This window comes from Chionomys nivalis, assembly GCF_950005125.1.
Source record: "Chionomys nivalis chromosome 23 unlocalized genomic scaffold, mChiNiv1.1 SUPER_23_unloc_1, whole genome shotgun sequence".
Lineage (NCBI taxonomy): Eukaryota > Metazoa > Chordata > Mammalia > Rodentia > Cricetidae > Chionomys > Chionomys nivalis.
In genome coordinates this window covers 1,379,304-1,402,902 of record NW_026646869.1, presented here as the reverse complement: position 1 = coordinate 1,402,902, position 23,599 = coordinate 1,379,304, and the positions used below count along the sequence as shown (strand labels likewise).

Here is a 23,599-nt window from a genome sequence, read left to right as displayed (position 1 = left end):
CCCAGCAGGATTTGTGAGACCCTGTCTCAAGAAAATGTTTGGTGTGGGAGAATTGTCTGTATTCTGTCAATCATGTTTTAAATAAACGCTGATTGGCCAGCAGGAAGTATAGGCGGGTCAACCAGACAGGAAGTAGAGGTGGGGCGATGAGAACAGGAGTATTCTGGGAAAAAGGAAGCTCTTTCCACAGTCCAGCCAGATCACCAAAGAAGCAGGATGTGATCTGTCTCGCTGAAAAAGGTACTGAGCCACATGGCTAACACAGATAAGAATAATGGGTTAATATAAGTTATAAGATAATAAGAAGACTGAGCTAATGGGCCAATCAGTTTATAATCTTATGGAGATCTCTGTGTGATTTTCTCTGGGACTAAACAGCTGAGGGACTGGGCGGGACAGAAACCCAACAAGCCAGCCCACATGTTACAGTAGTTGAGGAAACACTGACCTCTGGCCTACACACGCACATGCATGTGCATATGTGTGCATGTGCGTGTGTAGACAGTCTCTGTGCAGGCAGTTTTCACAGCAAATTCTTACTGTGCTCAAATTCCCAACTCCCGGAGAGAATCCTGCTCCTCTTTTCCTTCCCCCAGCCTTTCCGTCCTGCTTCAAGGGAAGACAAGGGACCAGGCTGGGACATAGGGAGGATCTGGGGCCTAGAAGACCTGCTGCCTTTGGGTATAGGCTCTAGCTTTGTGGGATTTCGTGAGTGGTGGTGGAGCTTTTGGGGCTCTGTAGAGGCCCCATGGATGGGAACCAAGGCTGACGGCTTCTTATTCCATACCTGCTGGGGCCTGGGGCGTCTCAGAGCAGAAACATGCTCTGGCTCTGAAGGAGACCTTGCCTCAGGACTATCCGACACATTTAAACCAGGAAGTGAATAGGTAAAAATGATTTAAATAGTTCCAAGACTAGGCAGTCTGCAAGCAAATCATCTCAGCCCTAGGGAGGGGGAGGCAGTAGGTGTGGTGAGAGACTCCTGGCTACTGTTGTGGAATCAGGGTGCTGGTTCAGACTGCAATATAGTCCAGGCAGGTGGGTGGACATCAGGACCACACAGCTGAGCAGGTGGGTGGATGGACATCAGGACCACACAGGTGAGCAGGTGGGTGGATGGACATCAGGACCACACAGGTGAGCAGGTGGATGGACATCAGGACCACACAGGTGAGCAGGTGGGTGGATGGACATCAGGACCACACAGGTGAGCAGGTGGGTGGATGGACATCAGGACCACACAGGTGAGCAGGTGGATGAACATCGGGACCACACAGGTGAGCAGGTGGATGGATATTGGGACCATACAGGTGAGCAGGTGGATGGACATCGGGACCACACAGGTGAGCAGATGGGTGGATGGACATCAGGACCACACAGGTGAGCAGGTGGATGGACATCAGGACCACACAGGTGAGCAGGTGGATGGACATCAGGACCACACAGGTGAGCAGGTGGATGGACATCAGGACCACACGGGTAAGCAGGTGGATGGACATCAGGACCACACAGGTGAGCAGGTGGGTGGCCTGAAAGTAGTTAAAGCAACCACATCAGTGCCGAGGTCTGTGCCAAGTTGAAGCCCCTGGGACAATCAGGGGTTCTCCTGTTGGCCCTGGAATATAAAGTGGGCAGATAACAGACTGGTGGGGACGTCCCCTTCACAATGCAGGGAGCCTGTTTCTTTTGGGGGTCCAGATGAGGAAGTCAGACTCTTTCCTCTGTCTGATAAGTTCTTGGGCCTGGCTTATCTGTATTTTATTCATGCCTGTGTGTCTGTGTCTGACACCCATCAAGTGGCCACCTTCCATCTGTGCACAGCCAAAAGCTGTTTGTGAGTGGAGCCTTTCAGGATGTGAAAAAGCCTGTGTCCCACAATACGGAGTGTCTTAGGGCAGGGTCCAGCCTGAACTCAGCATAGAGACCCATGCCCTTATTCCCAGGGAAGCACGGGACTGCATCTCCCTGGGGCTGACTCTGGCGTCTCCTGTGCAGAAAGTCCTTCCCAGGTCTCCAGGGCTAGGGATGCAGCCCACCCTTCATGTCCTGGATCCCCCTTATTCGCCATGCTCCACATGGGTGTCAGCCATTTGATTGAGTGGGCACATGCTAGTACCCTTCAGAACTTCTCGGCTGCAGTCTTTTTCTTTTCTTTTCTTTTCTTTTCTTTTCTTTTCTTTTCTTTTCCTTTTTCCTTCCTCCCCCCCCCCCTCTCTCCTTGGTTTCTTGAGACAGGGTTTCTTTGTGTAGCTCTGTGGACCAGGGTGAGCTTGAACTCAGGGTTCCACTTGCCTCTGCCTCCCAAGGATTAACGGTGTGAGCCACTGTGCTAGGCCACCTGTGACCTTCTAACTGAAAACCAAGATGCCGGAGCAGCTCAAAGAAGGAATTTAACTTTGTGTGCCCGGAACCAGGGCATCACTGAACAATGTACCAGATGGTACACTCAGGTGAGGGTTCTTAAGGAGATATCCACACTTAAACACTGATTTTATCCAGGAACTAAGAAACTGAGGCAGAGGTCTCCTGGGCCACACAGTGAGTTCCAGGTAAGCCTGGGCTACACAGTGAGTTTCAGGCAAGCCTGGGCTACACAGTGAGTTTCAGGCAAGCCTGGGCTACACATGAGTTTCAGCAATGCCTGGGCTGCAGAGTGAGATACCTGTCCTAAAAGAAGAATAAAGTTGGCTTTGACTAGGTGTGGTGGTGCAGGCCTTTAATCCCAGCATTTGCTAGGCTGAGACAGGAGGATAACTTCAAGGTCAGGGCCAGTCTAGGCTACGCATACAGCAGTGTCCACTGACTTGAGACTGCACAAGATCCTTCCCAGCATTCCTGCTAACCACAGACATGGCGTCACTGACCACTGAGACGGCCCTGGGGTAAAGGAGTTTGCCATCAAGGACGACCTGGGTTTGATGCCCTAGACTCACCAAACTCCCTCAAGCTGTCCTCTGGCCTCCTCACGTGACGTGTAACATCTGTGCCGTACCCAATAAACAAATGAGTGTAAAACATCTTTAAACTGTAGGAAGCTGCGTCGTTGGCTGGTGCGTCAGGAGGCTGCTCACCCAGCAGACCCCATCCCTGTGACTTGCTAACAGAACCGCCTGCCCAGCTTCTCCTCTGCAGCTACGGTTTCTCGTGCGTGGCTCATTTGGTGCAAATAATTGTTAACTGTTTTTCTTCAACACACATTTAACAAGTACTTTAGGCTGTGGGAATCTCTGGTCTGCGGGATATCATTTGGTAACAAAGGGTTAATGACCGATGTTCTTGGAATAATGACAGTCCTGAGTTGAGAAATTGCAAACATGGGAGGTGATGCTTTTTAATGGGCTTGAAGGTACCAGATTGTGGGAAAAGGTAGCAGAGTCCAGAGCTTTCGAATTCCATTGCTTTATAAGCGATCTATTTACTTTTATTTTATGTGTGTGGGTGTTTTCCTGCGTGTATGTCTATGCACCTTGTTCATGCCTGGTGTGTGCTGAGGCCAGAAGAGGGCGTCAGATCTCCCGGGACCACAGATGATTGTGAGTCACTAGGTGGGTGCTGGGAACTGAGCCCAGGTCCTCTGCAAGAGTTTCTAACTCTGAACCATCAATCCAGCTCCTCAAACGTCCATTTATTTTTAGACAGGGTCTCATGTCATCCAGGACGACCTTAACTCCTGATTTTTCTGCTTCTACTTCCTGAGTTCTGGGGTTCATGTGGTGCTGGGGATGAACCCTGGAGGCTCCTGCTCGCCAAACAAGCAAGCTACCGACGGAGCTCCACCCTGGCCCTCAAGCGTCAGTCTCAGAGTTCATCACCTTAGTGTACACCTAGCCACACTACTGCCTCAGCCGCCCAAGTGCCAGGGTCACAGGGTGAGCAATATATCCAGCTTCTATATTTTGAAGAAACACCAAAGAATTTTTAAACTATGTTTACTTATTTATTTTGTGGCTTGTGAAATGGCTCAGTGGGTAAAGTCTCAAATTTAAAGCAATCCTCCTGCCTCAGACACCCAAGTGCTAGGATGAGAGGCCTGAGCAACATGCTCAGCTTACACATTTTTTTTAATGTTTATTTATTATGTATACAATAGTCTGTCTGTGTGTATGTCTGCAGGCCAGAAGAGGACACCAGACCCCATCACAGATGGTTGTGAGCCACCATGTGATTGCCGGGAATTGAACTCAGGACCTTTGGAAGAGCAGGCAGCGCTCTAAACCACTGAGCCATCTCTCCAGCCCAGCTTACACATTTTTTAAAATGTTAGCATAGTCATAAGGAGAATATGAGTTCATCCCAGGTAGGGTTTGTAGTTGGTTTTTGCTATGTTGTCATTAACTTTCCTGCCACACATGACTAAGTACAAACTTTGTGTCGGGCCGTGTTCACAATGGTGACTCCAACAACTAAGCGTTTCCCCTGGTCAGCGGTGGTGGTGCACACCTTTAACCCCAGCACTCGGGAGGCAGAGGCAGGTGGATTGCTGTGAGTTCAGGATCTGCCTGGTCTACATAGAGGGTTCCAGGCCAGCCAGGGTTACCCAGAGAGATCTTCTGGGAGAACACACTTTATTTACTAAGGAAGACTGCCAGGTGTTGGGAACTAACAGCAGAGAGAGGCCAGAGTGTGAGCAGGACCTGGTACAGAGGCCGGAGTGTGAGCAGGACCTGGTGCAGAGGCCGGAGTGTGAGCAGGACCTGGTGCAGAGGCTGGAGTGTGACCAGGACCTGGTGCAGAGGCCGGAGTGTGAGCAGGACCTGGTGTAGAGACCGGAGTGTGAGCAGGACCTGGTGCAGAGGCCGGAGTGTGAGCAGGACCTGGTGTAGAGGCCGGAGTGTGAGCAGGACCTGGTGCAGAGGCCGGAGTGTGAGCAGGACCTGGTGCAGAGGCCGGAGTGTGAGCAGGACCTGGTGTAGAGGCCGGAGTGTGAGCAGGACCTGGTGCAGAGGCTGGAGTGTGAGCAGGACCTGGTGCAGAGGCTGGAGTGTGAACAGGACCTGGTGCAGAGGCTCAGAAGAGTCATGGGGGAGGGTAAGGGTGCTGAAGGTTGGGGGGAGGAGGAAGAGTCTGGCATGTTCCCAATATCAGAGGAAGGGCCAGGGTAGTGCTGGATACTGGGAATCTATAGGAGGCTGGATCCACAAGGCAGGCTCCATCCTGGGTATAGAAAGACTTGAGAGTGGAGGCAGGGCAGGAGGGAGGATCTGAAGCTGTGAGGAGGGAGCAGCAGCAGCAGCAGGTAAGCTGTTGGGCTGGGCAGAGAGAGCAGCCAGACCACTGGCTGCCAGGGCGACAATGGCACCGGAGCGGAATGGGCAGGTTCATGTCTCAGCAGCGTGCACTTCAGAGAGATTGTCCCGGAGATGGCTGGGGCCCGGACCAGAGCTCAAAGGGTTAATGCCTTTGCGGTCTGGAGAAGAGGGGGCTGTCGGGTTGGGACAGGCAGGTGCCCGGCTCAGTAAACACTCATTACTGGGCAGGCAGCCATCTCCACCCTGACTGGTTAATCTCATTCCCCCCTGGTCCTTGCCCCTCTCCATTAGTGGGAAGGCCATGGTTTCATCTCTGTCTTCTCAGGAGAAAGTGGTCACTGTAAGGACAGGTCCACTCCCCTTCCCCCCTTCCCCAATCCTGCCTCAAGACTTGTGGAACCTTCCATGAGGATAGAAATGTAGAGTGACCATTCTGCCAACATGGTGGCCAGCAGCCTTGTGAGGCTGCGGTAACATAATAATGTGGTTGGCTCGACCGAGGACTATCAGTCAATACCTCCCCTCCCCCTCTGCGGGCCTGGAACTCCCTAGGTGACATCCTCCTACCCAAGTTTACTGGGACTAAAGGTGTGTGCCAGTATACCTGGTGCGATCTTTCATTTCATTTCATGTTAATTCATTTAAATTTAAGGGTCAGCAAGATCGCTCAATGGGTTAAGACGCTTGCAGCACAGCCCGGTGACCTGAATTTTATCCCCAGGACCCACGTAAAGATGGGAGGAGAGAGCCGACTCCACTCAGTTGTCCTCTGACCCCCCCACACACACTCACACGCACAGACACACACACACACACACTCACACACACAAGGGCTGGGGAGACAGCACAGTGTTAAAACACACTCACTGCTCTTGTAGAGGACTCGGGTTTGGTTCCCACATGGTGGCTCACACCATCTGTAATTCTGGTTTTAGGAGATCTGACTCCCTCTTCTGGATTTTGCAGGCACCAGACATGCAGGTGGTACACAGGCGTGCAAACAGGCAAAGACTCATATACAAAAGAAAGACAAATACCAAATGGTTTTCATCGTACACAGTACCTAAACTTTGAAAAGGCGTGAAAGCCGAAGGGGAACCACTGGGGTGGGGGAGCAGTCCAGAGGGATGGGAGAGGTGGTCCAGAGGGATGGGAGAGGTGGTCCAGAGGATGGGAGGGTGGTCCAGAGGGATGGGGAAGCGGTCCAGAGGGATGGGAGAGGTGGTCCAGAGGGATGGGAGGGTGGTCCAGAGGGATGGGGGAGCGGTCCAGAGGGATGGGAGAGGTGGTCCAGAGGGATGGGAGAGGTGGTCCAGAGGGATGGGAGAGGTGGTCCAGAGGGATGGGAGAGGTGGTCCAGAGGGATGGGAGAGGCGGTCCAGAGGGATGAGAGGGTGGTCCAGAGGGATGGGAGAGGTGGTCCAGAGGGATGGGAGAGGTGGTCCAGAGGGATGGGAGAGGCGGTCCAGAGGGATAGGAGAGGTGGTCCAGAGGGATGGGAGGGCGGTCCAGGGGGATGGGGGAGCAGTCCAGAGGGATGGGAGAGGCGGTCCAGAGGGATGGGAGGGTGGTCCAGAGGGATGGGGGAGTGGTCCAGAGGGATGGGAGGGTGGTCCAGAGGGATGGGGGAGGAGCACAAGGGAAGGGAAGGGGCTGAAAATTTCACACTGAAACCTAACAAAAAGCCAGAGCTGACTCAATTGGTAGGATGCCCGCCTAACATGCTCAAAACCCTGGGTTCCTTCCCCCAGCATGGCATAAAATATGGTCTGGGCGTGCATGCCAGTCTTCTCAGTGTTTGGGAGGTGGAGGCAGGAGGATGAGGAGTTGCGTGGGGAGTTCAAAGGCAGGGCTAACATGAGACCCTTTTGGGAAGAAAAAAAAACCAGAGATAGATAGGGAGAGAGCTGTTCCAGGAGGGCACCCAGGCTTAGTTTCTGAGGCTGTGACTCTCCTGAGCCTGGAGGTTGAACAGCACTTGGAGCGACCGGGAAGGAACCACAGGTGGGCTGGAGCCAGAGGGTGACTCGGCAGTTTCCTGTGCCCACAGCTGCTATCCCGTTATTCCAGCCTTAGGTACGAGCTACAGACTCTGCTCAGTTTCATATATTTTGCATTTGACAGTACGTTTTCAAGAAGGCTCCAGGTAACTATGTGCGATTCCAACTCTTTCTGTTCTCCACTCATTCACTGTAGAGTGTTGGAGACAGAATCCAAAGCCTCTGATATGAAAGCCAGGAGTCTACCTCTGAGTCACACCCCAGCCCCTCACTGGGGATTCTAGGCAGGGGCTCTACCTCTGAGCCACACCCCCGCCCCTCATTGGGGGATTCTAGGCAGGGGCTCTACCACTGAGCCACACCCCCGCCCCTCATTGGGGGATTCTAGGCAGGGGCTCTACCACTGAGCCACACCCCAGCCCCTCACTGGGGGACTCTAGGCAGGGCTCTACCTCTGAGTCACACCCCAGCCCCTCACTGGGGATTCTAGGCAGGGGCTCTACCTCTGAGCCACACCCCAGCCCCTCACTGGGGGATTCTAGGCAAGGGGCTCTACCTCTGAGCCACACCCCAGCCCCTCACTGGGGGATTCTAGGCAGGGGCTCTACCTCTGAGCCACACCCCAGCCCCTCACTGGGGGATCCTAGGCAGGGACTCTACTGCTGAACTAGGCCTGAGCCTGCTTTATACTTTCTGTTCTGAGGCAGGGTCTCACTAAGTTGCCCTGACCTTGAGTTTTCTCTGTAGCCCAGATAGGAGTCAAACTTATGATGCTCCTGCTTCACCCTCCCAAGTAGCTAGCATGACATCATTTGACAAATGTCCAACTTATGGCTGACTGCTTCTGGATAATGGTAAGCAAAGCTTATTGTTTCGTGTTTCCTGAGACAAGGTCACTGACTGTCCACGCTGACCTCAGACTTATTCTGTAGACTACGGTCAGCTTCAAACTCGATCTTCCTGCCTCCACCTCTAGTGCTGGATGACAGGTGTACGCCTCACATGTGACACCTGTTTTCTCAGCTCCCCAAGCTGCTTCCTCACTCACGGGTAGGGTCCCCAAGTCCTCCCATGGCTGTGGCGTTGCCACGCTGGACCGTGTGCATAGTTCATGCTCTCGTTGCCTCCCATTGTTTGTGGTGGATTTTGAAACCGTAGCAACATCCCAGCCACAGAGAAGGGTGGAGGAGGAGGGTGGAGGAGGGGACAGCCAGCCCCAAGGGCCAACAGTCCCTAGTGTGTCCCTGGGACACAGAGGACTAGAACGGCAGGTAAACCTCCTGAGAGGCGGAGCCTCTCCAGACTGATTGGCCCAATGACTGTTTTATTTTTTCTTTTCTTGGCCAGAATGAGACAATATTGTGGGCAGCAGTTAAACAGCACCGTTTAAGATCTTAACTGCCTGTGCTCTTTGGCCCTCGCTGGTCTCATTTCGTGTACAAGGACGCAGGACATGGGGTGTTTTGTAAAGGAAATGGCCTGGGAAAGCCACTCCCAGCTCCCCTCAGGTGAGAGACACTGATGCCAAGGGACAGAGGTCACCAAGTGTGAAAGAGATGAAGGTGAGTGTGAAAACTCCCTCGAGGCGTGTCTAAACAGGAAGAACAAATTAAAATCCCTGTGTCAAATATGCCGTTTCCTAGGGAGGGGCCAGAATTTTTTTTTTTTTTTTAACTCTGGAGCTTTATTCAGTGGGTCTCTGGGTCTAGAAGAAGGTGTTAGGCCTCTTGGTAGTGAAGCGAGGCTTGTGCTGGCGCCGCAGAACACGGTGGGGCAGCGGGAACTTGATCTTGGAGTCACGGAACTGCTTGACAGCCGGCCTGCGACATTTGCCGGCGGCGATCTCTTCCACCTTCATGATCTGGATGGAGTGTGCACGGGCACGATGCCGGGCACCCATGTCTCGGTAGCACTGTGTGACAGCCCCAGCAGTGGTCAGGTCGCGGTACTCGCGGTACATGTTGTGTGTCCCACTGCGGGAGTCATAGCGCAGCCAGATGCCGAAGTTCTTCACGCGCAGGGGGGACTTCTCGAACACCTGCCCACAATACACGATCTCCCCAGATGACTTCTTCATCTTCTTTAGCTGTGACACGAAGTACCAGAAGCGGGACTTGGCCACCACATGGTTGGGTGCGAAGATGCGCATTAGGTACAGCGGTGGTGTGTGGCACTTCGGGGTGGGCAAGCAGCGCCCCACCACCTTGTACTCCCGGAGTGTGCCTGAGGCCTTCATGGCGGTCCGTCCTCGTCCGCCGCCAGTCACAAAAGGAAGCGGGGCCAGAATTTTTTATATGTATATACATATATCCTATTTCCATGAGCAAACCCTAAGGGGGCTTAGTCTTTGAAATGCGTGAAGACTTGATCCCCAGTACCCATGGGCGAAGCTGGGCATGGCAGTTTGTGCTTGTAGTCCCAGTACTGGGCAACACCAGTGCGGGGAGCAGACACAGCCAGATCTTGGGGGCTCCATGGCCAGCTCACAACCACAGGGATGCTGGCGAGGGAACAGTTACTGTAAAGGCCCTGCGTTGGGGATGTGTGTGCGAGGAGGAACTGCAAGGAGCTGCTGTACTCACAGTAGAGTCGCTGAGGGCAGAGATGAAGAGGTGACTTGAAGAGGCACAGCGGGCCATTGCTAACAGGGCCATAGGGTCTGACTGAAGACTCTGGGGGTGACAGGAATAGCAGGAGGACTGTGAGCAATTAGGGTGTGAGGTGACGGGTTCCAACAAGACAACTCTGACTGTCGTTTAGGGAACAGACATACGTGATCAAAGGCAGTTACAGGAGGCGAGAGTGGACTGGAGGGTAGAAGTTGAGCGGACATGACAAGCAGGGCCTGAGTGAGGCTGCACGGTGAAGGTCACCTGTGAGGTGTTTGCTGATGGAAGGGCGTAGGGGCGAGGTGTTTAAGAAGCATTGAGAGTTATAGGAAGGGCTTGAGTTCTAAGACTCCAGGGTCTTGGTTCCTTTTCTTTTGCTATAATACACAGTCACACAGAGGCTGGGCGAGTCAAACAGAAAGGTTTTCTTCACGTAGTTCTGGAAAGCGGGAAGCCCAGTATCAAGATTCTGGGTTTCAGTGATGTCATTGTATGCACGGTGGTGCACAGCGCTCCACACAGGAGCCAAGGCGTGCTAGAACAAGCTATGTTTATAGTATGGCAACTCCCTTGTGGGCTAGCCTGCTCTCGGGAGATGACTCCTCCTTCATGGTCTAGCCTGATCCACTCTAGCATAAGTATCCAAGTTCTCGAAGTAAGCAGTCTTTATGCAGGATAACTACCCCCACGACGGCTTATCCACTCCTGTGATTGTTAGCCTACACTATCCATACATACTCTGCTCGGAGGACAATTAATCTACTCCTGAGATAAACACCCTAGTCTCTCCAGAAGCAGCTTGCTCTCATGGTCGTATCTATTCCTGTGGTGGTTAGTGTGCTCGGGTGATAGTTCCCTGCTCTGGAGGCACCAGACTAGGGGCTGCTGCTCATCCATCCCTGTGAGTGTGGCTCTTGACTGCCTCCCAATATCTTCAATGAGTAAGGCCATTTATATTTCAGCTGGGGCCAGAAAGAGGACTCAGCAGGTAGAGGTGCTTGTCTCCAAACCTGACAACCTAAGTTCGGTCCCCAGGACCCACAGGGTGGAAGGAGAGAACAGACTGGCTAGAGGCATGTGCCTCACGAACATGTGCATACACATGAACAAGGAAAAGCAATGCAAAACTAAATAAGGGGCTAGGGTAAATTCTTAGTGCTTCAGAGCACCGCTGCTCTCCCAGAGGATCCAAGCGTGGCTCCCAGGACCCACATGGCTCACATCTATCTATAACTCCAGTCCCAGAGGGTCTGTAAGCCTCTCTGGCATCCACAGTGTATAGTGATCAGATAGTTGTGCAGACAAAGCACCACATGTATAAAAAACAAACAAACAAACAAAAAACTTTAAAAACCACTAAGTTTCAGGCTGTTTTTGGAGGGGTCAGTGAGACTGTGGTACCCAGAAGTGTGTTGAGATACAGACTCTCCAGGCCCTAGAGCTGCCCATCCTGACCACTCTGTGCAGGGTTCGGAGGGGAGCTGGGATTGAACACCCACAGGCTACCACCATCAACCTGCTCTGGGTCCCCTCCTCTAGGGGCAGAGCTAGAGGAACCTTGGGACTTTCTGGTTTCTAAGCTAGCCCTGTCACTGCACCTCAGGAGGTGTGTACATGCGTTATGCTTCACCAGTATCCTTGTCTCCTGTGATAGAGAAGTCTGCAGGCACTAGCCTCAGAGAGGCTGTGAGCTCCCAGTGAGTTAGCTCCAGGATATAAAATATTTAAGACAGTGCCTGCACTCAGAATCTCCTAGTGAAGGATGCTTATAATCAGCTTGCTCTACCTAAGACACTCAACAAAAAATCCACACCAAAGTATGAGTGCCTAAACAGCTGGGTTGACAGAGTGCCTGCCTGAACAGCTGGGTTGATGGAGTGCCTGAACAGCTGGGTTGACAGAGTGCCTGCCTGAACAGCTGGGTTGACAGAGTGCCTGAACAGCTGGGTTGATGGAGTGCCTGAATAGCTGGATTGATGGAGTACCTGCACAGACGGGTTGACAGAGAGCCTGCACAGGTTGCTGCTCCATTGATGGAGGCTGCTTTGGGCTTTGTTTTCCTTTTTATTTGTCTGATATTTGATTTTTTAATCCTACTTTGTAGCCCAGGCTGGCTTGGAACTTTTGATCCTTCTGCCTCCTATTAAAAGGATCCTTCTATTAAAAATGTTTTAATAAAAAGAGAAGTGGTGCTGGGAAAGGCTTAATTGGTGAAGTGCACACCTTTCGACTCTGAGAACTTGACATCGGATCCTTTAGCACCATGTGCCCAGCCAGCCTGTTAGTTCAGCACCTAGGAGGTGGAGGCAGGAGGATCAGAATTTCAAGGCCGTACATAGAAAGTTCAAGGCCAGACGAGACTCTCATTAAACCAAATCAGCTGAACCACAAAAATAAGACCAGGGAGATGGGTATCGGGTCCTCAGTGTGCAGGTCCTCAGGGAAAACTCCGCTGGAAAAGGAAGGAGAAGGCAGGGACGGAGGCCTGGTGTGTGAGGAACTGGAGAGGCCAGAGGGGCTAGAGCAGGGCACGTGATGTAGTTCACTTTCTGTTACACAACACCGACCCAAAACAACCTGGGGGAGGAGAGTGTCCCCCACACAGGGAAATTGGGGCAGGAGCTGATGTAGAGGCCATGAGGGGTGCCGCTTACTGGAATGCTCCCCATGGCTTGCTCACTCTGTTTTTTTATACAACTCAGGCCCACCTTCCGAGTGTAGCACCACCCTCGGTGGGCTGGGGCCCTCCCATAGCAATCCTCAATCAAGAAGATGCCCCACAGACCCCTGTGACAGCCACAACCACACAACTGAAGTTCCCTCTTCCCATGTGGCTCAAACGCTAGCTAGTACAGAAAGGGTAGGGCTGAGACCAGAGAAGGCAAGGGGTAGCAGATGGCACTTGATAGCCCCAGTGAAAACCCTGCTTGTTCTCTTGGTGTAACCAGGCAATATGGATCCAGAGTGGGAGATAAACAAGATGTGACCTGCATCTTGATGCCTCCTGGGTAGTCAGATTAACAAATCTTTACACCTGTCATCATCTGAGAGTCCAAGACTGGACTTTCCAACCCACAGCCTGAGGGCCAATCATCCTGTATGTGTTAATAAAGATTTATTAGGACATGGCCTCATCCATACATTCACCTGTTGTCAGGTTTCAAGGGTGGAACTGGGCAGTTATAGCCCAGGCCTTGGTAAGGCGGAGAAGTCTCTACTGTCTAGCACTGTGCGGGAGATCTAGCCAGATCTGGCCAGTCCCAAACCGGAACAAGAGCCAGCACACAGTAGGCACTCTGCATGTATTTCTCTTTGCAGAACAGGGCCTGCCACTTGTCCACGAATCACGGGAGGCTGCCAACTCTCTCTGGTCCTGGGCTACTTCCAGCCCAGAGTCACACGGACCAGAACTACAGCCAACACAACAGTGACCAAAAATAATGCTGGCACCGTCTGAGCCTTTGCCACAGAGAAAATACCCAGGTGGAATTACAAGGCAGCCTTGGGACACTGCAGTCCAGCTCTCTCTTTGCTCTGTGGAATCCAGGGTCCCCCAGTTTTTGTGCTCACTCAAAAGTCTCTTCCCCATGGGCAGCCTTCCCATCCCTGATTTCCCATCTCTTCGCTCAGCTCCAGGTTTGGGGGCCGGGGCTCTAGCAGTTCATGTATCTATTTTTATGTTTTAGATTCAAAATTAAAATTGGAAGGGGATTGGTTAGTTATGATAATTTTAGGACTGTTTGGAATGTGCTTTTGTCATATCCAACCTTGTGACTCTCTCTTGGGTTTTCTGCCCTCTTTCTGGTTCCTCCCTTACCCCCACAGAAACTGACTCTCCTCCCACCGTGTGGGTCATCAGGCTGGGCAGTTTTACTCGCTGAACCATTTCACTTGCCCTTCTCTTCGTTTCTTGAGACAGGGTCTCTAACTGAACCTGGAGTTTACCAATTGGGCTTGCCTGGCTGACTAGGGAGCCCCAGGGAGTCCCCTAGGTCTGCCGCACAGCACTGGAATTGCAGGCTTACAACACTACACCTGGTTTACGGCTGGGTGCTGGGGACCAAAATTCAGTTCTTCGCTTTCACACTCAGTTTACTAACTGAGCCATCTTCTCAGCTCATTTTTTTTTTTTCCTTTTCCTTTTCCTTTTTGAGGCAGGGTTTCGCTATTAAACTCTGACTATCCTAGAACTCACTCTGTAGACCAGGCTGGCCTTGAACTCAGAGATCTAACTGCCTCGGTTTCATGATGCCAAGCTTCTTCTTTTCTTTTTAGAGATATACCTCACATAGCCCAGGCTGACCCAAAACTTCCTTGTAGCTGAGGCTGGCCTCGACCCGATGGTCCTCCTGCCTGCATCTCTCTAGTGCAGGTATGACAGGCATGAGCCACCATGTCCGAACCCCTTCTACCTTCTTTTTGTGTCGTATATAGTGAAACATAGCACGTATGATTATTATTTATAATATATTTTTAATCTAGAGTCTGGCATTCAATATTTGTCTTTTGAAGCTGTCTGAGCTCTTCTAGCATGCTGATTTCCAGGCCCAACCATCTTCCTGCAGAGGACATGATTCCGTTCCTCTTTACAACCGAATAAAGGTTTATTGTGCCTGTGCACATCCTCTTTATCTATTCATCTCTCGATGGCCATCTAAGCGGCTGCTGCTTCCTGGCTTTTGTGGACAGAGAAGCAGTGAGCATGGCCAAGCAGGTGTCCCTGTGGAACAATGCTCTGAGTTCTCTGGGTACATTCCCACGTGGGCTAGGACTGATCATGTGGTAGTTCTACTTTTGGTTTAGTTTTTATAATTTTTTAAACTTTATATAGTTTTTATAATTTTTAAAAATACTTTGCTATTTTATGTTCGTGGATATTTTGCCTGCATATAAAATTACTTTATTATTTTATGTTTTATATGTATGTATAAAAGTACACTAACTACACGCCTGGTACCTGCAGAGACCAGAAGAAGGTACTGAATGCCCTGGAATTGGAGTTACAGATGGGTATGTGCATCTGTGCGGGTGTGTGCATCCATGTGGGTGTGTGCATCCGTGCGGGTGTGTGCATCCATGTGGGTGTGTGCATCCATGTGGGTGTGTGCATCCATGTGAGCGTGTGCATGCATGTGGGCGTGTGCATCCGTGTGGGTGTGTGCATCCATGCAGGTGCGTGCATCTAGACGGGTGTGTGCATCCATGCGGGTGTGTGCATCCCTGTGTGTGTGCATCCGTGCGGGTGTGTGCATCCGTGTGTGTGTGCATTTGTGTGTGTGCATCCATGTGGGTGTGTGCATGCATGTGTGTGCATGCATGTGTGTGCATGCATGTGTGTGCATCTGTGAGGGTGTGTGCATCCGTGTGGGTGTGTGCATCCGTGTGGGCGCTACAATAGAAACTGGATTCACTACAAGAACAGCTAGTGCTCTTAACCTCTAGCTATCACTCCAGTTTTTTGTTTTTAGATTTGTTTTTAATTTTTTTTTGTTGTTGTTGCTTTGAGACAAAGTTTCTCTGTGTAACAGCCCTGGCGTACTGGAACTCACTTTGTAGACCAGTCTGGCTGTGATCCGCCTACCCCTGCTTCCCAAGTGCTGGGATTAAAAGTGTGTGTTGTGGAGAAACCCTGTCTTGAAAATTCAAAAAAATAAAAATAAATAAATAAAAGTGTGTATTACCACTGCCTGGCCTGTTTTTATTTTTTTTATGTGAGCTGGGCATAGTGATGCACACCTTTATCCAAGCAGAGGCAGGTGGATCTCTGTGAGTTTAAGGCTAGACAGAGAATTCTAAGACAGTCAGAGTTACCTAGGGAGCCCCTGTTATGTGCATGTGTGTACACTTGCCTGTGTTTATGTGCACCGTGGGAGTGCTGTGCCCTTGAAGGCCAGAAGAGCGCACTGGCTAACATGGATGGAGTTACATACAGGTGGTTGTGCGCTATTCTGTAGGTGCTGGAAACAATTCTGGTCCTCTGCAACATCAGCCACTCTTGACTGTGGAATAGCTCTCCAATTCCAATTTTTAGTTTCTTAAAAAATATTTGAGGGCTGAAGAGAAGACATGGGAGTAAAGAACATGCACTGCTCTTGTGTGTGTGTCCTGTGGTGGTGTGTATGTACATGTGAGTGTGTGTGTCCTTCTGTGGGTGGTGTGTATGTACATGTGTGTGTGTCCTGTGGTGGTGTGTATGTACATGTGAGTGTGTGTGTCCTTCTGTGGGTGGTGTGTATGTACGTGTGTGTGTCCTTCTGTGGGTGGTGTGTATGTATAAGTGTGTGTGTCCTTCTGTGGTGGTATGTATGTACATGTGTGTGTGTCCTTCTGTGGTGGTGTGTATGTACATGTGTGTGTGTCCTTCTGTGGGTAGTGTGTATGTACATGTGAGTATGTGTCCTTCTTGGGTGGTGTATTTATACGTGTGTGTCCTTCTGTAGGTGATGTGTATGTACATGTGAGTGTGTGTGTCCTTCTGTGGGTGGTGTGTATGTACATGTGTGTGTGTCCTTCTGTGGGTGGTGTGTATGTACAAGTGTGTGTGTCCTTCTTTGGTGGTATGTATGTACATGTGTGTGTGTCCTTCTGTGGTGGTGTGTATGTACATGTGTGTGTGTGTCCTTCTGTGGGTAGTGTGTATGTACATGTGAGTATGTGTCCTTCTTGGGTGGTGTATTTATACGTGTGTGTCCTTCTGTGGGTGATGTGTATGTACATGTGAGTGTGTGTGTGTGTCCTTCTGTGGTGGTGTGTATGTACATGTGAGTGTGTGTGTGTGAGTGTGTGTGTCCTTCTGTGGGTGGTGTGTATGTACATGTGAATGTATGTGTGTGTCCATCCTTCTTGGGTGGTGTGTTTGTATATGTGAGTACATATGCCCACAGAGGCCAGAGCAGGGTGTCATCTCTTGGAATAGGAGTTGTTTTTAGTCTTTCAATAATGTGTTTATTATTAGTGGAGAGGCACGTTAGTGCAGGACACCCACACGCATGTGTACAGGGCAGAGGACAACCTTCAGGAGCCGATCCTGTCCCCAGGCTTGAACTCGGGCCATCAGGCTTGCCAGCCCCACCTGTCCCAACCGAGCTTTCCCGCCATGTCCCTTATTATGGCATTCCCACCCATGAGTGTGCATGAGTGAGTGCGTGTTGACAAGGCACATGTTAGAGGTCAGAGAACAGTATGGGGGTGCCTTTCTTCCTTACACTTCGTGGGTCCCAGGAATGGAACGCAGGTCATCAGGCTTGGTGGCCAGTGCCTCGTGACCATCAGGCAGTCCTGATTTGTTTTTGTGACACAGTCTCAGTGTGTAGCCCTGTCTGGCCCGGAACTCACTATGTAGATCAAGTTGGTCTCATACATAGCCTCTCCAGCTTCTGCCTCCTGATGTGAGTTCAGGAGGCTGAAGTCAGCTTATGGGGCTTGGTGGCAAGCCCTTTCCCCCTGGCAAGTCATCTTGCTGGCCTGATGTTCGTTTTCTTGATTACGGTCATTCTGACTGGGGTCATATGGAACCTTGAACTCTGGATCCTTCTGCCTCCACCTCCAAAGTGCTGGAATTACAGGTATGGGACACTCCACCCAGTTTATGTGATACCGGGGACTGAAGGCGGGGCTTCATGCATGCGGGCAAGCACTTTACCGACTGAACTTCACCCCACACAAAATTTTTTATTATTGTATAATGTCTTAGCGCCTTGCTTGTCATACCCACCCCTTTCAGCCTTTTTGCTCAGTTCTGTGGACTCAGGTCATACTGAGGGCTGGGATTCAGGAAGCTTCCATGCTCTCCTTCCTTCTCTCTGTCCACACATATTTGGGTGTTCCATTCCTCTTTACCACTGATTTTCCTCTCTGTTGCAGCTTACCTGCCCATGAGGACTGTGATGGTTTGAATAAAAACGGCCCCCAAAGGCCCGAGGAGAGCAGCACTGTGAGGGGTGTGGCTCTGTTGGAGGAAGTGCATCATTAGGAGTGGGCTTTGAGGTCCCTGAAGTTCGGGCAAGGCCTAGAGTGTCAATGTCTCTGCTTGCTGCCCGTGGATCTTGATGTAGAACTCTTAGCTCTCCAGCATCATGCCTGCCTGCATGCTTCTCCTCATGAAGATAACGGGTTTTCCTTTATAAGAGTTGTTACCATCATGGTGTCTCTTGTGACAATAGAAGCCCTGAGACGGGTAGCTTCATAAGGAGAAGATTAGCCCCAGACAGCCAGGGGCTCACAATATGATGGGGAGAACCCGCAGATGGTGTCGGGTGTGTGCACGTCAAGATCTCCAAGGAGACAGGTTGGGACTTTACCCCAAGCATGTGTTCTGCCTGGTGTGATGGAGGGTGTGGAGGGCTTTGAGGAAGGGCATGCTTCCTTTGGAATTGATTCTTTGGTCTTGCCTTGCCTCTGGTGGTACAGTGCAGACAGGAAGTGATCTCACCGAGGCAGCCAGGTCTCTGTGCCCACACTTGTAAAATGGGCATGATAGCAGGACCAACTGCATGGCGCTGGTGGGGTCCAAGTTGTGGGATTTAATTTGAGGGCCTAGAACGGTGAGTGTTCTCTCTAAATAAGAGCAGACATTAAAGTGGTATGGAAAATCCCCAGTGGGGCTGGAGAGATGGCTCAGAGGTTAAGAGCATTGCCTGATCAACCAAAAGGTCCTGAGTTCAATTCCCGGCAACCACATGGTGGCTCACAACCATCTATAATGAGGTCTGGTGCCCTCTTCTGGCCTGTAGGCATACATGTAGACAGAATAGTGTATCCATAATAAATAAATAAATAAATAAATAAATAAATAAATAGATGAAGATCCCCAGTGGAAGGAAGCCTGTATGACTTCACGTGTGGTGGTGCACACTGACGATTCCAGCATTCACGAGGTGAAGAGAGTCATTCTCCTCTACATAACCAGTCCCATGTCCCCTCAGACTGAGCAAGCGGAGCTCATGCTACCTCACGTAACAGGCCAGTAAAGACATGATGACATTACTGTTTGCTAGGAGGATTGAGCAGGCTGATGACATCACTAGTCGGCAGGAAGGTTGGCTGGCCACAGGGGCCTGGGCTATCACTTCCAAATGGACAATAGAGTGCCAGGATGGCCAGGGCTGCAGAGAGAAACCCTGACTCAGAAACGAAGGAGCAGGCCTGCAGCCACTGGCTACTCTTCTGGAGGACCCTGGTTCAATGCCCAGCACCCTTATGGCAGCCTGCAGCCGTCTGTGCCTTCAGTTCCAGGGGATCTGACGTCCTCCTCTGGCCTCCAACAGCACCGCATGTACATGATACATGTGCATGTGTGCAGGTGAAACACCTATACACATTGCATAAAAACACACACGGAACAAGGACTGGGAGGACTAGCGTATGCACAGGCCGAGTGACGCAGGTCCGAGTGCTTAAGGGGCTAAGAAAACGCAGGGCCTAAGCAGCTGGGAAACGGGTGGGGTGTGGCTATGTGGCCAGGGCCTCATGGCCTTTTGTATTTGTTTGTTTACTTTTTATTTATTTTTGCAGCAGTGTGATTTGAAGCATCCTTAGGCTTCTTTCCGTAGAGACAGGACCACACTCCATCGCTCAATCGCTTTGTTTCAACCCATGACCTCAAACGCACTGCAAGTCACCCCGCCCCCAAATGCTGGGGTGATAGATGTGATCCTCAAGACGAGGTCGGGGTTTTGTTTTTATTTTCTAGAACAGGGTCTCCTGTAACCTAGCCGGTCTAGAATTCTTTATGAAGCCAAGGGTGACCTTTAGGTAGCCAGAGGGCGAGGGCTGGGATGACTAGCAGGTGCCACCACGCCCAGTTTGCACAGTGCTGGGATGGAACCCAGGGCTTCGGGAATGCTAGGCAAACCTTTACCACTGTGTCCCAGCCCAAGATGAGGCTCTCAATAGCCCCAATTTAAAGACTTCAGGGACATTATATAGTGGAGACACTCTACGTAGCTTTGAGCATACAGCAGGCGCTCAATAAATAACAATTTTGACCCAGGCAGTCGCCATCCACCTGCATAGAGCCTGCCCACGGTCTGCGTTCCACAAAAGCGACATCTCCTTAGTGTGTGTCCGCGCGCCGGCTCCCCGGGGACCCAGGCATTCCGGCCTCCTGCCTCCCCGTCCGTGCACGCACAAAGGCGTCCATTCATGGCTGTGTACAAAGCGGCCCATTCACCGGGTCCCCTTCAACCAGCGGCTCCCGGCCGCTCCCCGAGCCTCTTTATTGGTGCCTCCCGCTGGCCATCAGGCCCGGGCCCCTCCAACGGCCGCGCACTCTCGGCCGGGTTCTTTTCCCACGCCTGGCACGCTTCGCCAACTTCTGATTGGCAAGGCGTACCAGCCACTCCTTTTGATTGGACAGAGCTGAGCCTCGGGGATGGGGGTCGGAGCGGGCCGCAGCGAGTGCTGATTGGTTCATGATGCCCACCTGTGGGCGGGGCTGTTCCACGCAGCCCCTCCCCCTTTCCTGCCCAGACCGAGGCCTCTGGACCGCCCTGGGCGCCGGTGAGTGTCCGGGGCCCCCCGCAGTGCGTCCGGGGCGGTAGTGCCAGGGGCGGCCAGGCCAGGGGGAGGCCGGAGCCGACGGACTGTGCTGGGGGTCACGGGGAGGGGTGGGCCGGGGCATTCACTGTGGGTGCAAGCGAGCCCGGGGTCAAGGAGGGGTAGAGGGGGTTGCAGTCACCCAGCCCTGCTTCCCACCGCGTGCCAGGGATCCTGGGGTCCTCTCTGAAGGAGTCACCCGGTCTGTTCTGCAGAAAGGGAAACTGAGGCAGTACTTGGAACTTTGTGTAATAGAACACCTGAGTCATGGTCTCTTGTCCCTAGCTCCCCTGATGACCGTGAATAGGAGGGAATAGCTGTGGACCAGAGAGAGAGGGAAGGACCAGGGGCCGGGACGGATGTATTTGTCTGAGTGTCCCAGTTTGTTTTGTTTTGACTTGGTTTATTCTTTTTTTTTTTTTTTTTGGTTTTTCGAGACACGGGTTCTCATTCTGTAGTTTCGCTAGCCTGGAGCTCACGGTGTAGACCAAGCTGACCTTCCTGCCTGAGCCTCTCTGCTGGGATGAGAGGACTGCACCACTACGCACAGCCAAGTCGTACCCGAACACCCTCACAATGGACTTGGGCGCTTTAATTCGTAACTGAGAAAGAAGTTGAGGTGGTTTCTGTAGTCCCCATTTCACAGGGTGACTGGGCCATGGTGGGGAATGGAGGGTCCTGGTGTGCCTGGCCATGTGGTTCCCTTTTTTAAATAACACCTCAGTAGGAATCACTAGTTCAAGACCAGCTTCGGCTACACGATGAGTTCCAGGCTAGCTTAGGCTGCCTAAGACCCTGTACCAGAAAAACAAAAAGAAAAATAAATTGTGTAAGTCAGAACCCTTTACATCTTCTAAGGAGAGAACTATAAGCTTCTGGCAGACACGCCTACCCTATGCTTCCTCTCCAGTTCACCCTAAAGAGACCCAAGCCCCTAAAGCAGACATAGCATTTTGACATCGTACCTAAGGATTGGGGTACCTCACTCCAGTGTTGAGGAAGCTGAGGTTCAGAGATAATAAATGATAAAACAGCAGTCTAGGTCCCTTTTCCACATGATTTGTATTGATTTCATGAGCCTCAGTTCCTAGCGAGGAAAGCAGAAGGCCGGGGAGGGATTCGAACCCTAGGAGGCATGTGCAGGCTGGCTCTGCGCCGGACTTTCACCTTTATCTGCCGCCGCCCACCTGGCAACAGGTTTTACCTCTGGCTGGCTGCCGCTCCAGGCCCCACCCCTTGCCCAGCCAGGCTGGTGTCGGGTGATGTCAGAGGCCGGTCCCGCCTCCTGACGCGAGAGGCTCCGCCCCTCCCTGGACCGCAGAGCCGGCCTCACCTGGGTACTGGAGAGGATCTGGACTCCAAGGCCTCCCCATCTCTCCACCGCCAGGCGCCCAGGTAGCCTCGGGGGTCCACGGGATAGAGGAGGCAGGTCACAGGAAACTTGATCAGGAGGAGAGGGGGTTAGGATGCGAGCTTCCGGAGGTACATGGGCCGGGTACCCCAAGTCAGAAGGAGGAAGCTGAGCATGAACCCCAGTGTCTGGAGGAGAACTAAGGTTCAGGACCCATAGGTCTAAGGGAGGAAGCTGGGCCATGGATCCCTGGGTCTGAGGGAGAAGGGCTGGGATCTGGACACCTGGACCTCAGGGAGGAGAGCTGGCTGGGCTCAGGACCCCTGTGACTGAGGAAGGAGGCTTGAACCTGGACCCGTGTCTGAGGGAGGACGCTGGGATCTGGACCCGTGTCTGAGGGAGGAGGCGGGAGCAGGACCCCTGTGTATGAGAGAGGCAGCTGGGACCTGGACCTGTGTCTGAGGGAGGAGGCTGGAGCAGGACCCGTGTGTGTGAGAGAGGCAGCTGGGACCTGGACCCCTGTGTCTGAGGGAGGAGGCTTGGACTGGACCCCTGTGTCTGAGGGAGGACGCTGGGACCTGGATGCCTGTGTCTGAGGGAGAATGCTGGGACTTGGACCAGTGTCTGAGGGAGGAGGCTGGGACCTGGATGTCTGTGTCTGAAGGAGGAGGAGAGCCGGACCCCTGTGTGTGAGAGAGGCAGCTAGGACTTGGACCCCCTGTCTGAGGGAGGAGGCTGGAGCAGGATGGGATCTCACCCATAGGCTGAGGTCATAAGCTTGGTTCTGTCCCGACCCCTGCCTAGGCAGGCGGGGCCCTGGCTGCTTTCCTTTTCCACACAGGTCTGTCTGCCCCGCCCAGGTGCTCTCACCTGCCTAAGTGACACTAATGAGTCCTGGCACCACATTCCTGCTGCCTAAGGGAGAGGTGTGTGGCTGGGGCTCAGCTGTTTGGGGCCAGGTCCTAGGCCTACCCTGCTGGAACCCCACATCCCCACTTCTAACCCTGGCTGCAGTGGGCCCCTGTCGGCTGGAGATGGGGCTGAAGATCCCACTCGGGGGCCCTGAGCCCTGACTCTGAGGCGCTGAGCCTGCTCTTCTAGCACTTAGGGGGAGTGATGGGGCGGGGAGGCTCAGAGCCACCAAACCCTTTCTGGTCAAAGGCCACCAGGCTGGAGAGGAAGCAGGTGGGTGGGGTGGGGTAAAGTCCCTGGGATGGGGCTTGGCTCTGGGTGTATCTTTGCCACACGGAGCCTGGGGTGATCCTTGGCCCTTTGGGGTTCACCATTTGTTGAGCTCGGGGGGGCCACAGTGACTGGGAACTATTGGCTGTTGGTGCTGGTGGGGGTGGGAGGAAGTTTACATGTGAGAAACGCTCCTGGGGCCAAGATTAGGGGAGAACCCCTTGAACAAGCTGAGAGTTTGGGTGGATGCTCCCAAGGGGTGCGCTGGAGGTGCAGGTGGCCTGGTCACAGGGTGAAGTGGAAGATGGGGTGTGGTGCTCTTTGCTTTCGGATGGAGGTGGTGGAACCGTAGGGTCTACTTCCTGCAAGAGAGACAGTGTGGGACATTCTCTGTGGGATAATTGAACCCCCTGGAACCGCTACATTCCCTAGTCAGTGACCCCGGTAGGTGGGAAGGCGCCCAGGTACTGTGACTGTCCCCAGGAACTCTCCTTAAAGAATCCGAGACTTAGCTGGGCCCAGCGCACCCTAAGGCCTGCTCAAAGGCGGGGCCCCGCACCTCATGAGCCTCCAGTGCCTCTAAGAATGCTGGATGAATGTAAGAAAGAGTGCGGGGGAAGCCAGAGGGAGGATGGGGATGGACAACCATCCTGTGATTATAGGGCAGGTGGG

The 23,599-nt window shown here is 52.4% G+C and overlaps 2 protein-coding genes across 5 annotated transcripts in view; one reads left to right on the top strand and one right to left on the bottom strand.

The window, feature by feature from the left end:
* Window positions 1–8,648: 8,648 nt before the first annotated feature.
* Window positions 8,649–23,599, top strand: part of Myh14 (myosin heavy chain 14) — a 72,126-nt gene continuing 57,175 nt past the window's right edge. For 2 of the 4 annotated variants that reach the window (XM_057760992.1, XM_057760989.1), the window contains exon 1: window positions 8,649–8,811. In XM_057760992.1, the coding sequence (XP_057616975.1) occupies window positions 8,806–8,811 (6 nt within the window). In that variant the 5' untranslated portion in view covers window positions 8,649–8,805. Of the gene's footprint in view, window positions 8,812–20,318; window positions 20,359–21,728; window positions 21,790–23,599 lie in introns of those variants that run through there. The other 2 variants (XM_057760991.1, XM_057760990.1) reach the window with 2 other exon arrangements.
* On the bottom strand, window positions 8,930–9,494 carry LOC130868941 (60S ribosomal protein L18a-like). The gene has a single exon (XM_057760993.1). It carries the CDS (start codon window positions 9,483–9,485, stop codon window positions 8,955–8,957), a length of 531 nt encoding a protein of 176 aa, XP_057616976.1. The 5' UTR covers window positions 9,486–9,494; the 3' UTR covers window positions 8,930–8,954.

What these genes read in the sequence shown, in the direction of transcription:
- LOC130868941 (XM_057760993.1), bottom strand. Translation starts at nt 9,485, where the DNA reads ATGAAGGCCTCAGGCACACTCCGGGAGTACAAGGTGGTGGGGCGCTGC.